At 38.9% G+C, this 13,701-nt stretch overlaps 1 protein-coding gene across 1 annotated transcript; it reads left to right on the forward strand.

Moving 5' to 3' along the window:
* The first annotated feature begins 22 nt into the window (after positions 1-22).
* On the forward strand, positions 23-13,614 carry TOX4 (TOX high mobility group box family member 4). Its single transcript, XM_060619168.3, has 9 exons — positions 23-131; positions 343-411; positions 6,157-6,399; positions 7,240-7,500; positions 7,854-8,084; positions 9,616-9,696; positions 10,092-10,835; positions 11,819-11,982; positions 12,722-13,614. Exons 1-9 carry the CDS (start codon positions 126-128, stop codon positions 12,780-12,782), a joined length of 1,860 nt encoding a protein of 619 aa, XP_060475151.1. The 5' UTR covers positions 23-125; the 3' UTR covers positions 12,783-13,614.
* The last annotated feature ends 87 nt before the right edge of the window (positions 13,615-13,701 follow it).

Genomic DNA, 13,701 nt, shown 5'->3' on the forward strand with positions numbered 1-13,701 from the left:
CCCACGGCGCTCCTTCCAATCAACGGAGAGCGACGCACGTCCTTGCGGAAGTGACGGCAGTCCGAGTCCGGTGGGGGCGGTGGGAGCGATGAGGGGACTGAGACGGTGGTAGCCGTTGTGTGAAGATGGAGGTAGGAACCTAGCATTAAGAAGGCTGGCGAGAGAGCGCGGCCGACGGGGTTGAAGCAGAGGCGGGAAGCCGGGTGGAGAGGCGGCCGGCGGGAGGGGAGAAGAGAGCGGGGTTTGGGGAGTGTTGTCAGAATGTCGGGGACAGAATCCGTCGCTCCAAGCTAACTCCTTACTCCCCCTAACTTATCCCCGCGGCTTTCTTTTGGTTTCCAGTTTCCCGGAGGAAATGACAATTACCTGACGATCACAGGGCCCTCGCACCCCTTCCTGTCAGGGGCCGAGGTGAGCACGAGCTGCCGACGCTGTGGGGGGAGGGCCTGAGGCAGCGGTGGGGTAGGGCGGCGGGGAGGAGTGCGTGGACGCGGGTGCCTCGGGGGCTGGGAACCAGGGACCGCGATTGGTGTTCAGAGAACAGTGGCAGCTGCTTCTAGAGCCTATGAAGACTAAGGGGAAGGCCCGGGAAGCTGCTGTCATCAGAAAAGCAGGACTTTGGAAAGAGTTAACCCATCTCAGAGTGATTTTGGATTGGAAGACAGGGTAGAATTGTTTCCTTTCATTGGGGAGAAATAAGAATTTGGGGGGATCGCAGCGGGAGGAAAATATATAAGATAAATCGGGGTGAGGGAGTTTACTTAACTGGTGCACATGTATTCATTCTTGAAACTATCTATTGTAGGGTGTTTATTTCGCTTAAATTTCCTGCTCAGGGATTTTTTTTTTTTTAAGTAGTTATGTTTACCTACAAGTTTGTTTTGCTAGTGACAAGATGAAAGGAAATAATTGCCAGAAAGCATGAAGGGGGTTGAGTACAACATGTGTTTGTTTGCCAGTGACTCAGAGTTCGGGCAGGTTACTACTCCTTTGTCACAAATTTCCTAGCTGCCGAATGGCTGTAGTAATAGTTTATGATGTTGTGATGTAGAAATAATGGTTATGGTGAAGTGCTTTTTAGTATTTGTGAAAAAGTTTTGCTTAAAATACTGTCATAAGTTCCTATCACTTGTTTAGGCAGGGTGAAAGAGAAAGATTTGGAACAGACAAAAATAAATTTTCCAGTCTTTGAAAAACGGCAGTCTTGAGCTTTCCAGAATGTTTTTTGAGGATTTTAATATTTTTTTCCCAAAAGTGAAGTCAATCACTTCCATCAGTTTTTTCGATTGCTGTTGAATATGCTTATCCTGTAGTAAACTTTAATATTTTCATGGACGAGAACTAGATTGACAAGGCATAGTTGCTAGTTTAATTTCTTTATTGCTATTATTGCTTATTATTCTCTTAAGGAGGGGAAAGTGAATCAAATGAGCGACAAATTTAGAAAAAATTAAAAAACTGAAATCTCCTTGGTGCTTTCCAGTCTCATTGCCAGTTTCTTCTGAATGATACCCCCGTGGTTTAATTTCATTATTTGGAGTGTTGTAAACCTCACATTGGCCTCATCCTCATGAAAGTGCATCATTGCCAATTTCTTCTGAATCAGATTTAAATTTAGAGTGTGGTAAATTTCACACTGGCCTCCAGAAACTTCCCAGGTTTGAGTGTATCCTTTGTTTCTATGACTTTAAGAACTAAGAAAACAAAACTATTTTGCCAAGAAGCTCATAATTAAATTTCAGTATCTTCCTTTAGCTTAGGTCTCTGTCATTGTTAACAGTTGTTCTCATTACTTATTCACCTTCCCTTCCCCTTTTAAATTTTTTTTGAACTACCCCAAATATAACTTAGGTGATACTTAAACAAATCGTTTTTTGGAAAAAGTGATATTTATGGTTTGCTTGCCAGAAAAAGATAGATGCCCACAAAAATACTAACCATAAAAAAACCTGGAAAATTGGACCTCATTGAAACTAGGAACTTCTTTTCATCAAGACATCATTCAGACATGAACTAGACACACCACAGAATGGGAGAAGATATTTTAATACACATATTTTAATACACATCATTTTCAGAATATATCAAATGCTTATGTAGAGTAAAAGGAAGAATCCAACCTAAAAATGGGTAAAAGACTGAACACACACTTCACAAAAGAGGGTATCCAAATTGCCATTAGGCATATGAAGGAGTGTCATCGTCATCACTCACCAGGGAAATGCCAGTTAAAATTATGAGTATGACTGTACACCCACTAGAATGGTTAAAATTAAGAAGACTGACAATTACAAGACTTTGCAAGTATGTAGATAACTCTTAATCATTACTGATGTAAGTATAAATTGGTTCAATCACTTTGGAAAACTAGCAGTATCTATTAAAGATAAACATATACCTACCCTGTGACCCAGTTTAGTTCTACTCCTTGAGGTATACATGAGAGAAATGAGTGATATATTAACCAAAAACTTGTATGTTTACAGCAACTTTAGTCATAATAGCTAAGCACCAGAAACAACCCAAATGTCTATAAATGGATACATTTGTAAAAAGGAATACTACACAGCAATAGAAAAGGTCATCAACTACGAATAAATGAACCTTGGGTGATATGAAAAATATATTGTTGAGTAAAAAGCCTGACATAAAAGAGTAGACACTACATAAGTTTGTTTTTTAATGAATAAAGAATAGACAGTGTCATGCTATGTTTATAGAAATCAGAATAACGGTACCTGTTGTGGAAAGGAGAGAATATTGACTCAGAAGGAGCATAAAAAAATCTTTTAGGTAGAAATGTTCTGTATTTTTATCTGGGTGGTAGTTAATTGGATGTCTACATGTGTAAAAATTCTTTGAGCTATATACTTTAAATTTGTGTATTTAATGCAAATTATACCTCAATAAAATAAGAAATAGTAGTAAAAATTTCTAAAGAGTAAGTATCCAGAGAGGAAGGCTTAGCATTTGTTACAGCATTGCTTGAGACAGGAAAGTTATACTATCTGAAGAGAGTTTAATCTGTCTGTTTCCCTCATTCAGGTTGGCTCTTACATAATGATACTAGGCTTTGGGCACTTAGAGAAAAATAATATAAAGATACCTATTTTTAATTAGGAAAAGTACTTATAATATTAGAATCACTTAATTATTTCAGGCTGAATAGTTAAGATTTTCGCTACTATAGCACTTTTTAGAACAATTAATTATTTTAATGATACATAGTGCCAGTGTATCTAAGAGTAAATAGGTGTTGGATTAAAATAAGTTTCTTTAAAATGAATAATCTACACAAACTACTTAAAGAAATAGTGGGTTGTGTGTCTTGGCATGGGGAAATATGAAAAGAGAGAGAGATCATTTTTTTTTTATTTTTTGGTTCTCTAAATAGTTGAGGATCCTTGTTTATAAACTATAATTCCCAAACTGATTCTTACCTCAAAAAGACCCACAAATTTAACACAGAGGGAGAAAGCTGAATGGGAGGGTAGCTACATCATGTTCCTGTTTTCTCCTTTTGTGTCGAAATTATTTGTTTTTATTTTAATATTTGCTACAGTTGTATCTTTGTTTTATATGTGAGTTATGTAGTAGACCCACAACTAGATATTCATTATTGGTTTTTTCCCCATAATGTTAAAGGTCATTTGTGGTAGTAAAAGAGATTTAAAGTGAATCTCTTGTGTTTATTCTAGCATGTGGTTTACCCCTCTGTATTCTTGATCATTGCTATTATTTTACTTTTCTTATTTAGGGAAGAAACAAACATAAGCAAAACAAAGCCCCCCTCCCCCCCCCCCAAAAAAAAAAACCCATTAAAGCTATGGATACTGAATAGAAAAGCTGTTTCCACATTCCAGGGGGTGGTGCATAGAAAGAATGCCCTGTTAATTTAATACAGTGGAATCTCTGCATGTCTGGTTTTTTAGTGTTATCCATGAGAGCAGTCCAGATGGTTTATGAAGGGTAGTCCTTTGCAGAACACTGGTCTCTTGTTTGGGATATGAATTTTTATTCTTTTTAGTTCTTTTTAACAAATAGTATCATTTTCACATCTTGGCAGAGTTGCCTTTTTATTTGTTCTGGTAAGCAGAAAAAGATAGGCATCTTTTGCTTTGCTAAAGCAATCTGTATCTTATAAAAAACTGAAAACTACCATTATACAACTATTAATCTAGTATATGTTTCTTTGGATCCTTTTTCCGATCCCCATAACTTTGTTCACATGAAAATTTGGTAGAAATCTTTGTACTCTCTTCCTGAAACATGTCACATGAACCTACGTAAACTAAAATTTCAGAAAGATTAAGTTAAGAACTTTCACGCAGTAAGAAGAATTGTAAGCTGTGTACTGAAAAATGTTTAGTTTTGGGGGGTCGATTTTAAGTTTTTCCTTAAGAACTGCCGGCTCCTATGTTCCTTGTGCCACTCTCATGTTATATCCTAGACAACTACCAAATTTTTACCATGTTAAGTAAAATAGTAAGGATCTTAGAGAATGAAAATGTAGAAATGTAGCTATATACATATTTTTGTCTTTTAGGAAACTGTTTTCAGTTTACCAGTAAGATTCAGAAAGATTAGGCATTTCACAGACATACTTTTTTTCCCCCTAGTTTCTACTAGCTGGAAATATTTTTTCTAACAACGTCTTCATTGAAATCAAAATGGTGTAGCACCTGGCTGGCTCAGTCAGAGGAGCAAGCAACTCTTGATCTCAGGGTTGGGAGCTCAAGCCCCACATGGGTGTAGAGATTACTTAAATAAACCTTAAAAAAATAAATAGTGATATTACTGGGACCCTTTGTGGGTCCATAAAAACCTTGAGGAACTCTTAAAGAATGCATTGTTTAATCATGAAAAAAATGTGGGTACCTATTGAATTTGATCAGAATCAGTTGATATTTACTATGCCATGTGTGGGCTGATAGAATTTAAAGTTTCTAAAATTCCATTTATCTATGATAACTGATTAGTAGGTCTCAAGTTAATCATAATTAGGGTATTAATATTGTTAATAGCAATGGTTAATAGTTATTAAGCAATTATAAGGCAATGTGACAAAAGTTTTGTTACTAAATCCCATTAATTCTCATAATAACAATATAAGGAGATTACCATTACAACTCTGATTTTATAGATGAGGAAAACCCCTTCAAAATCATATAGTAAGTGGCAAAGCTGGAACTTGAACCTAGACCTTCTCTGACACCAAAGTCTCTTGCAATTATAATGCTCTTGCTGCAAATGTCACTAATTTAGTTTTTTAATGTCTAAAAGGAACCATGGCATTTAATATATTTTCATTCAGACATTAGCCTGTCGGCTCCCTGAATGGTGGATCCATTCAGTATAAAAAGAGTATATTACTATAGTTGAATTCAGATGAAGGGATTGGGTTTTATAGCCAGCTGGAGTACTGTTTTTCTTCCTCTCTTACAGAAAGGCTGTCAGAGCCAGATTAAGAATCTATTAGAGAACCAATTTGCCTTTTGGCTGTAGCTCTTGTGAAGGTTTTTCTCCTGAGTATTAGCTTTACCTTGGCATTGTTGGGTTTTCTAAAAATGCTGTACAAATGGGAATCTTAACTGGTTGTTAACATCATGATCTCTAAGATGGAACTCTTAAGTGTAGATATTTTAGAAGAGGATATCATTCCCATGACAGTACCTTTTAGGGTTTGCTTCAAAGGAACCTAAAACAACAGTCAAAAGTATAACTGGTTGACAATGAATTTCTGTGGTCTAATAGTTCAGGTGTATAATTGCAAAACAACTGCTGTCTATTAGAATCTTTTGAGAGTTTTTAGGCGTCATAGGCAAAACAATTTATAAAGACTGGGTCCTTGGACTAGTGGTGCCAAGAGAGTCACTCATTAGAACCGTAAGCATGATAGGACAATTGATAAAAACAGATTAAAAAACTGAAAACTGTGATTTATACTGGCAGCCTTGTATATGTCATATGACCAAAGGTATGAGGAAGAGAGGTTTATTTGCAAAATTAAATAGGTCCAAAGAAACTGATAAAAAATAGGATCCAGGCTGAAAAGAGGTACACTGAGAAACTCCAGTACCCAGCCATGTTCTTCACTTAGCAGTATGCAGTTCCTCCTCTTCCCACTAATTTTTTTTTCCCTTTTTCCCCCTACAGACATTCCATACACCAAGCTTGGGAGATGAGGAATTTGAAATCCCACCTATCTCCTTGGATTCTGATCCCTCACTGGCTGTCTCAGATGTGGTTGGCCACTTTGATGACCTGGCAGACCCTTCCTCCTCTCAGGATGGCAGCTTTTCAGCCCAATATGGGGTCCAGACATTGGACATGCCTGTGGGCATGACCCATGGCTTGATGGAGCAGGGCGGGGGGCTCCTGAGTGGGGGCTTGACCATGGTAAGGGGCAAGACATTATCAAGCTTACCCAGGCTCATGGGCATGATGTTGAGGGAGTTAAAAGTGACTCTCTCTTCCCTACTACACTTGGGTATTACTTGGTTCTCATTCTGTGGTTAAAGGCTCACCAACAAAGACTTAATTTCCCTTGAACGGAATTTATCATTTGAATCAATTTTACTTGAAAACTAGTTTTAAATTATAAAAGGTCCTGTGTTCACCCTAATATGAAAAGGATTGTGGCTTTGGGGGGAAAAGGTTTTTTTCCTTCTATTGTTGCCTTCATAGCCCAGGATTAAAATGTGAGTGTGGTAGCTAGCATGTTGAGAGATTTATTCCAAAACAGTCTGAACCAAATGTATTAATTGTGGATTAGTATGTGTTAAAAATCAGTGTATTGGGCTTCCAGCACATTTCATCAGTAGCACATCTTCACACTATATTTGATGCCATACATCTCTAACATTGGCCTTATTTACTCTTGATTGCCTGTGTATTGCAACTTTAAAAGCCACTATTGTAGGAGAGTACAGGGAGGAAGTTTTTCTTTACCCTATGTGTCATCACCACCTCCAGATTACTGAATAACTTATTTGTTCTTTAAATTATCCAAAATTAAGACTTCTCTGATTAGTTTTTATTTTGGAACAGGCTTTTGAATACAAAGAAGTGACTTTAATAATTTCTGTACTTTATTATATGTAGACAAATTATTTGTTTAGTGTTTAAACGATGATACAGTTTGGGTAAGCAAGAGTATAAACTGTCCTGAATTCAGTGGGGGGAAAGAGTGGTGTTTTTTTATATTTAGTGTTTAATTAGTCCTTCTGCTTCTCTCAGGACTTGGACCATTCTATAGGAACTCAGTATAGTGCCAACCCACCTGTTACAATTGATGTACCAATGACAGACATGACATCTGGCTTGATGGGGCATAGCCAGTTGACCACCATTGATCAGTCAGAACTGAGTTCTCAACTTGGTTTGAGCTTAGGGGGTGGCACCATCCTGCCACCTGCCCAGTCACCTGAGGATCGTCTTTCAACCACCCCTTCACCTACTAGTTCACTTCATGAGGATGGTGTTGAGGATTTCCGGAGGGTGAGGCATTCCCTGCCAAAATCAAATCTGCCATGATATTCTGGGATAAAACTCTTGGCATACAGAGCCTACTCAGTATTATTTGCTCCTGCCCTGCCATCTCCTCTGCTCTTTTCTGGGTATGGGGTCCTGCCTCTCAATCTACAGTTTATAATGCTTTTCCCAATCCCCATTCTAATTGGTCCTCACATACTTTACTAATGTCTTAATCCTATTGCCTCTTTTTAGCATTTCTGAAAATTACATCCATGTGTCTAGTTAGTTCCCCCGTATAAAAGTCCTTTTCTTACAGTTCTCCAGACATGATTCTTCCTTCTTCCCCCTTGTAATTCTCTCTTTTTTTTTCCCTACAGCAAATTCCCAGCCAGAAGACAGTTGTGGTGGAAGCAGGGAAAAAGCAGAAGGCCCCAAAGAAGAGAAAAAAGAAAGATCCTAATGAACCCCAGAAACCAGTTTCAGCATATGCTTTATTCTTTCGTGACACACAGGCTGCCATCAAGGGACAGAATCCCAATGCCACTTTTGGGGAGGTTTCAAAAATTGTGGCCTCCATGTGGGACAGTCTGGGAGAGGAACAAAAACAGGTGAGCAAAACATGGAGGATAGTGGATAGTGAATGCTTTAGAAGTTTCTTCTAAACTTTTTATCTTTAAAATTTTTTAATGTGTGTTTATTTTTGAGAGAGGGACAGCATGAACAGAGGAGGAGCAGAGAGAGGAAGATACAGAATCTGAAGCAGGGTCCAGGCTCTGAGCTGTCAGCACAAAGCCTGACATGGGGCTCGAACTCACTAACTGTGAGATCATGACTCGAGCTGAGAGCTGAAGTCAGACACTTAACCAACTGAGCCACCCAGGTTCCCCTTTCTAAACTTTTTTAAATGCTCTTATTTCATATCAGCTCTTTGTTTATAGCATTCATAGATCATACTTTGTCTTAGAAGTTGCAGCCATCCGCTTAATCCAAAATACCCATCTAAAAATTAATAATTTTTGTAAAAACACCAAATCTAATTTTACTAAAGCCCATTTTTTTTTTTTTTCTGTCAAATTAGGCCATTCCTCGGTAACCTGCAGCTCTAAAATCTACTACCCTAAGTTTGAATTTAGGGTTTAGTTTACATTTTTCACATTGGTTTAGTATAAACTTGAAAACTATAGTTAATCTCTCTAAATTTGATATGGATTTTAAAAATAAATGAAAATTATACTACATAAGACACAATTAAAATTGAAGATGGCTATAATTATCATTACCCTACATTCCCCAGGTCTTATGTCAAAGTGAGTCTGCTACTTAATTGAAACAAAAAGCTAAAATGTATTATAACTTATAACAGTTATCTATTGCTGCGCAACAAACCACAAATTTAATAGCTTTAAATAGTGGCAGTTTATTATTTGTTGTGATTCTGTAAATTGGTTAGATGGTTTTCCTGATGTTCTTGCCTGGGCTCATTCTTGTGATTGTAGCCAAATGACAGCTAGTGTGGCTGGCCAAGGCGACCTTGCTCCTGTATCTGATAATTTGGTGCTACCTGTTAGCTTAGACAACCTGATTCACATAGCTTCTCATCCTTCAAAAGGCTAGGCTGGCTTGTTTATAGTATGGCTGACTTAGGAGCAAAGTCTGTCTCTCTCACTTAGGCCACATTCTCATGGTCAAAGCAATTCATAGGGCTATCCCAGATTCAAAGGAGGGGAAAGTAGGTTTCAGCCCTTGATGGAAGAAGTATGCAAGATGGGAGGAATTCTTGTGGCCATGATTGCAAATAATTTGCCACTTTCCTTAAGGGAGAATGTACTTGTTAGGCTAAGCATACTCCTGATCTTACATAATTTTTGGATCAGGATTTTATTATAAAACTGGGCATGGTTTGGTGTTGCTTTAGAAGTATAGTTGCTCTGGAAAGATTTGCTGATTGGCTGACCTTCAGGTGCATGGTCACTAGAAAGTTTGCCGTGGAGGTTGTTTTGATTACTAGCTTCCAGAAGTGTATTCACTAAAAAGAGTTGTAAATATTTAAATGAGTTGTCACTCATTGATAAATAATATAGAATTATAGGTCTTTTCTAGGAGTATGGGGAGTCTTTAAACAGCCTCTCTTTCCTGTAGGTATATAAAAGGAAAACTGAAGCTGCCAAGAAAGAGTATCTGAAGGCTCTGGCTGCATATAAAGACAATCAAGAGTGTCAGGTAAGAGGGTTATTTAAACCAATAAAACGATTTTTGGAGCTATTTATTAGCAGTTATAAGAAGTAAATACCACCAAAAACCTGTGTGACTTGTTACTACTATGCAGTATTAAAAGCTCAAAAGTATAGAACAGGTTCCCTGTTGTTTCCATTATAAACCTTGCCAAAATCTTTCTGAGTTTCTCCCCCTTATTTACTATTACTCCCCACAGTTGCTCTTTTTTCTTTTTCTTTCTTTCTTCTTTTTTTTTTTCTCTTCTTTCTTTTTCTTTCTCTTTCTTTCTTATCACTCTGTGATGTGTCTTTTCGTGGGAGATGATTAGAGTGAATATGTTCTAGGGAACAAAGTAAATCTCCAAATGACTTTTTTTTTCTTTTCTGGGGGGGGTCTTTTAGGCCACTGTGGAGACAGTAGAATTGGATCCAGTACCACCATCACAGACTCCTTCTCCACCTCCTATGGCTACTGTTGACCCAGCATCTCCAGCACCAGCCTCAACAGAGCCCCCTGCCCTATCCCCTTCCATTGTTGTTAACTCCACTCTTTCCTCCTATGTAGCAAATCAGGCATCTTCTGGGGCTGGGGGTCAGCCCAATATCACCAAGTTGATTATTACCAAACAGATGTTGCCCTCTTCTATTACTATGTCTCAAGGAGGGATGGTTACTGTTATCCCAGCCACAGTGGTGACCTCCCGGGGGATCCAACTAGGCCAGACCAGTACAGCCACTATCCAGCCCAGTCAACAAGCCCAGATTGTCACTCGGTCAGTGTTGCAGGCAGCGGCAGCAGCTGCAGCTTCTATGCAACTGCCTCCACCCCGACTACAACCCCCTCCATTGCAACAGATGCCTCAGCCCCCCACTCAGCAGCAAGTGACCATTCTGCAACAGCCTCCCCCACTTCAGGCCATGCAACAGCCTCCACCTCAGAAAGTTCGAATCAATTTACAGCAGCAGCCACCTCCTCTGCAGATCAAGATTGTGCCTCCACCCACTTTGAAAATGCAGACTACCTTAGTCCCACCAGCTGTGGAAAGTAGTCCTGAGCGGCCTATGAACAACAGCCCTGAGGCCCATACAGTGGAGGAAACCTCCCCTGAGACAATCTGTGAGATGATCACAGATGTAGTTCCCGAGGTAAGCCTCTGTTTTTAAGTCTTTCTCTAGACCAGTATAAAAGTTTAATTTTTCGGTTGATCCAATAAAGGTGGAGGTTGCTGCTAGCATTTAATGCCTGGCAACCAGGAGTACAGACATCCTGTAGCAGTTCCCTGCGACTGTGACTCGTCCTACCCACAACAATCTGTAGTGTTCTTGTGAGAAATATTTAGGAGGGTCTGCTGTCCCAGACCACTCCTTAACTAAGTTGAAGTCATACTGCCATTCTACTAGAGGGAACACAGGCTAAGCATAGAGTTAGCAGGTGTCTATCCAAGGATCCTAAACTTTGGAGATAAAAGTTCTTCCATATCTCTTGCCTTTCGCCTGCTTAGCTTGATGTTTTAAGTGGGAGGATGGACAGGGGATATAGCTAGAAAAAAATTGGTTCATATCATGGAGTCTTTCCAAAGAGACACAGACAGGTGCCACTTACCCTAGTTTTAACTTGTACATCACCAGTAGTCACTTTAAATAAAATGTGAGTCTGTTTTGAGACTCTAGCTCCACAATTAATGAAGCAATCATTTTAAAGAAAAATCCGCCCCCCCTCCCCATCAGCAGAAACTGTGAATCTCCCTTTTTCTAATGGCACCACATTTTGTCTTCTCTTAGTCCTCCCAATCTTAGTTGAGGTAACCCAGACACTATGCACATTGTACTTTTGACATTTTCAAAGGAATATTATTCAAGTGTGGAACAAAGTCAGTGACAGATGAAATTAAAGAGTACTAGCATGTGGCCAGCATTCCATTAATGGGAAGAATCTTCATGTCAGTCTGCTTGACAAAGTTCTAAAGCTGCATAAAGAAAGGGAGACCAGGAACTCCTCTATTAGAATTCTGCCTCCATATGTGAAGGACTGTAATACCTACTGCTCCACTGGGTTCCAGAATGCATTTGACTAGCTGGTTAGGTAAGTAGTAATCTAATTCATTTTTGGTGCTCTCTTCCTCTCACAGGTGGAGTCTCCGTCTCAAATGGATGTTGAATTGGTGAGTGGGTCTCCTGTGACACTCTCACCCCAGCCTCGCTGTGTGAGGTCCGGTTGTGAGAATCCTCCTGTTGTGAGTAAGGACTGGGACAATGAGTACTGCAGCAATGAATGTGTGGTGAAGCATTGCAGGTGAGCTTATAGTTCCCCTTTGTAGAATTCGGATATGACTAAGTTAACTGTGTTAGACACGGTAACCCCGAGCATGGGATCAGGATCACCTGATCTTAAGTAGACTAGACTGCTATACCGATGTCTGATTGTAGAGGCTACTGGAAAAGTTCCCCTGCTTAAGGAGCTTACTTACATTTGCCATGTAGACAAAGATGATATAATTAACAGTTTTCGCTTTTTGCTTATATCACATTGTTACAGATGTTCTTTAACATTTAGTTACATATGCCCTTTTAAAAATGACGCCACAATAAGCTGTTAGTGACTGTGAATATTAGCTTAGTATCTCCTTAGATCAAATCCGACCTCTCAGGGAATTAGAATTTGAGGAGGAATGATAAGTGGTAAGTAGCACAATAAAGTGCTAAGTGTGGCAGGAGTGGGAGCAGGGGAGAGGTTCTGAAGATTTTGCCCGTCTCCCTAGTTTTCCTGGGATTTACCTATACCCATGAAACAAAGCATTGGTATTTCCTGAGTCAAATCCTGTTCAGTAAATTAGGATTGCCTGAACCTATCTTTTAGGCCCACTGCCCTTATATTCCTATTGGGTGATACCATCTCTTCTTAATGCTATAGGAAATTATCCAGGAAGTTATTTATGACAGAGTTCAAAATGACTGTATCTTTAAATATACATATATATATCTATATCTCTAGGCTGTAATTCTGAGTTTATGTGTCTCTTTTTCTCTCTTAGGGATGTCTTCTTGGCCTGGGTAGCCTCTAGAAATTCAAACACAGTGGTATTTGTCAAATAGTCCTCCCTGTTCTCCAAGCCAGTGAAGACTTACCTGCTGGGAACATGTTTAAGAGCCTCTTTTTAAAACACAAGCTGGGCTTCTGGTAGTGCCTGATCTCAACCCATGATGTCATTCGTGCTTCTCCCCTTTCCTGTCTCTTCAGCCGGGGCCATACTATGGAGCAAGGCCATTGAGTTTGCTGTAATCTGGAATTGCTTTTTACTTTCAAGTACAAGCACACATAGCAGTGATAACAGCAAAGGGTGAAGGGTATATGAACAAGCAGAACATAGGGAGGGCTGGTGGGGGGGGGTGGAGGGAGGATTGTTTGAGGAAACTTGGTGTAATTGTCATAGGACTTGCCTAAACAATTATTAAAATGATGGGAGCACACTCAGCTTTGAGCCTAGGAGAATCCATTTTAAAGGGGATAAAAAACTGCATTAGAAGTTACCTCTTAAACAGGAATATTGCTGTCACATCTATTATATATATTACTTTGAGAAAAGTTCTCAACAGAACAGGCACATTGGGCTGTGGGGAAAATACCATCGTGTAGGAGTTTCTTATTTATTTCTCTTTACAAATATTATTTCTGTAGTCCATGATCCTCCTCACAGTTTGAGTGTAAAAGGCAGAACTCTATATCCTTAATATAAGAGGTTTTACTAAAGTCTAAAGTTGTGTTCACTTGTGTTTGATAAAATATCTTTTAAAAGATAAGTTAGAGATGTTTTCACTTACATAATACATAGGCTAATTATCTGTACACCCTAGGTTTTCAGTTTAATCTAAGATGTGCTTGTCTCATTTTCCTTGGAAATAAGCTAAAAAAAAAAAAAAAAAAGGACGAGCACAGCCATAGTCATAACAGAATAAACAAATGTTTAGAGCATGAAGGGCCTAATAATGATAACCTTAAGTAAAATCAAATCTT

Source organism: Panthera onca, chromosome B3, assembly GCF_046562875.1.
Source record: "Panthera onca isolate mPanOnc1 chromosome B3, mPanOnc1 haplotype 2, whole genome shotgun sequence".
NCBI lineage: Eukaryota > Metazoa > Chordata > Mammalia > Carnivora > Felidae > Panthera > Panthera onca.

What these genes read in the sequence shown, in the direction of transcription:
- TOX4 (XM_060619168.3), top strand. An exon ending in TGAGTGGGGGCTTGACCATG is followed by an intron (nt 6,400 to 7,239) that starts GTAAGGGGCAAG and finishes TGCTTCTCTCAG; the next exon opens with GACTTGGACCATTCTATAGG. An exon ending in GTGTTGAGGATTTCCGGAGG is followed by an intron (nt 7,501 to 7,853) that starts GTGAGGCATTCC and finishes TTTTCCCTACAG; the next exon opens with CAAATTCCCAGCCAGAAGAC.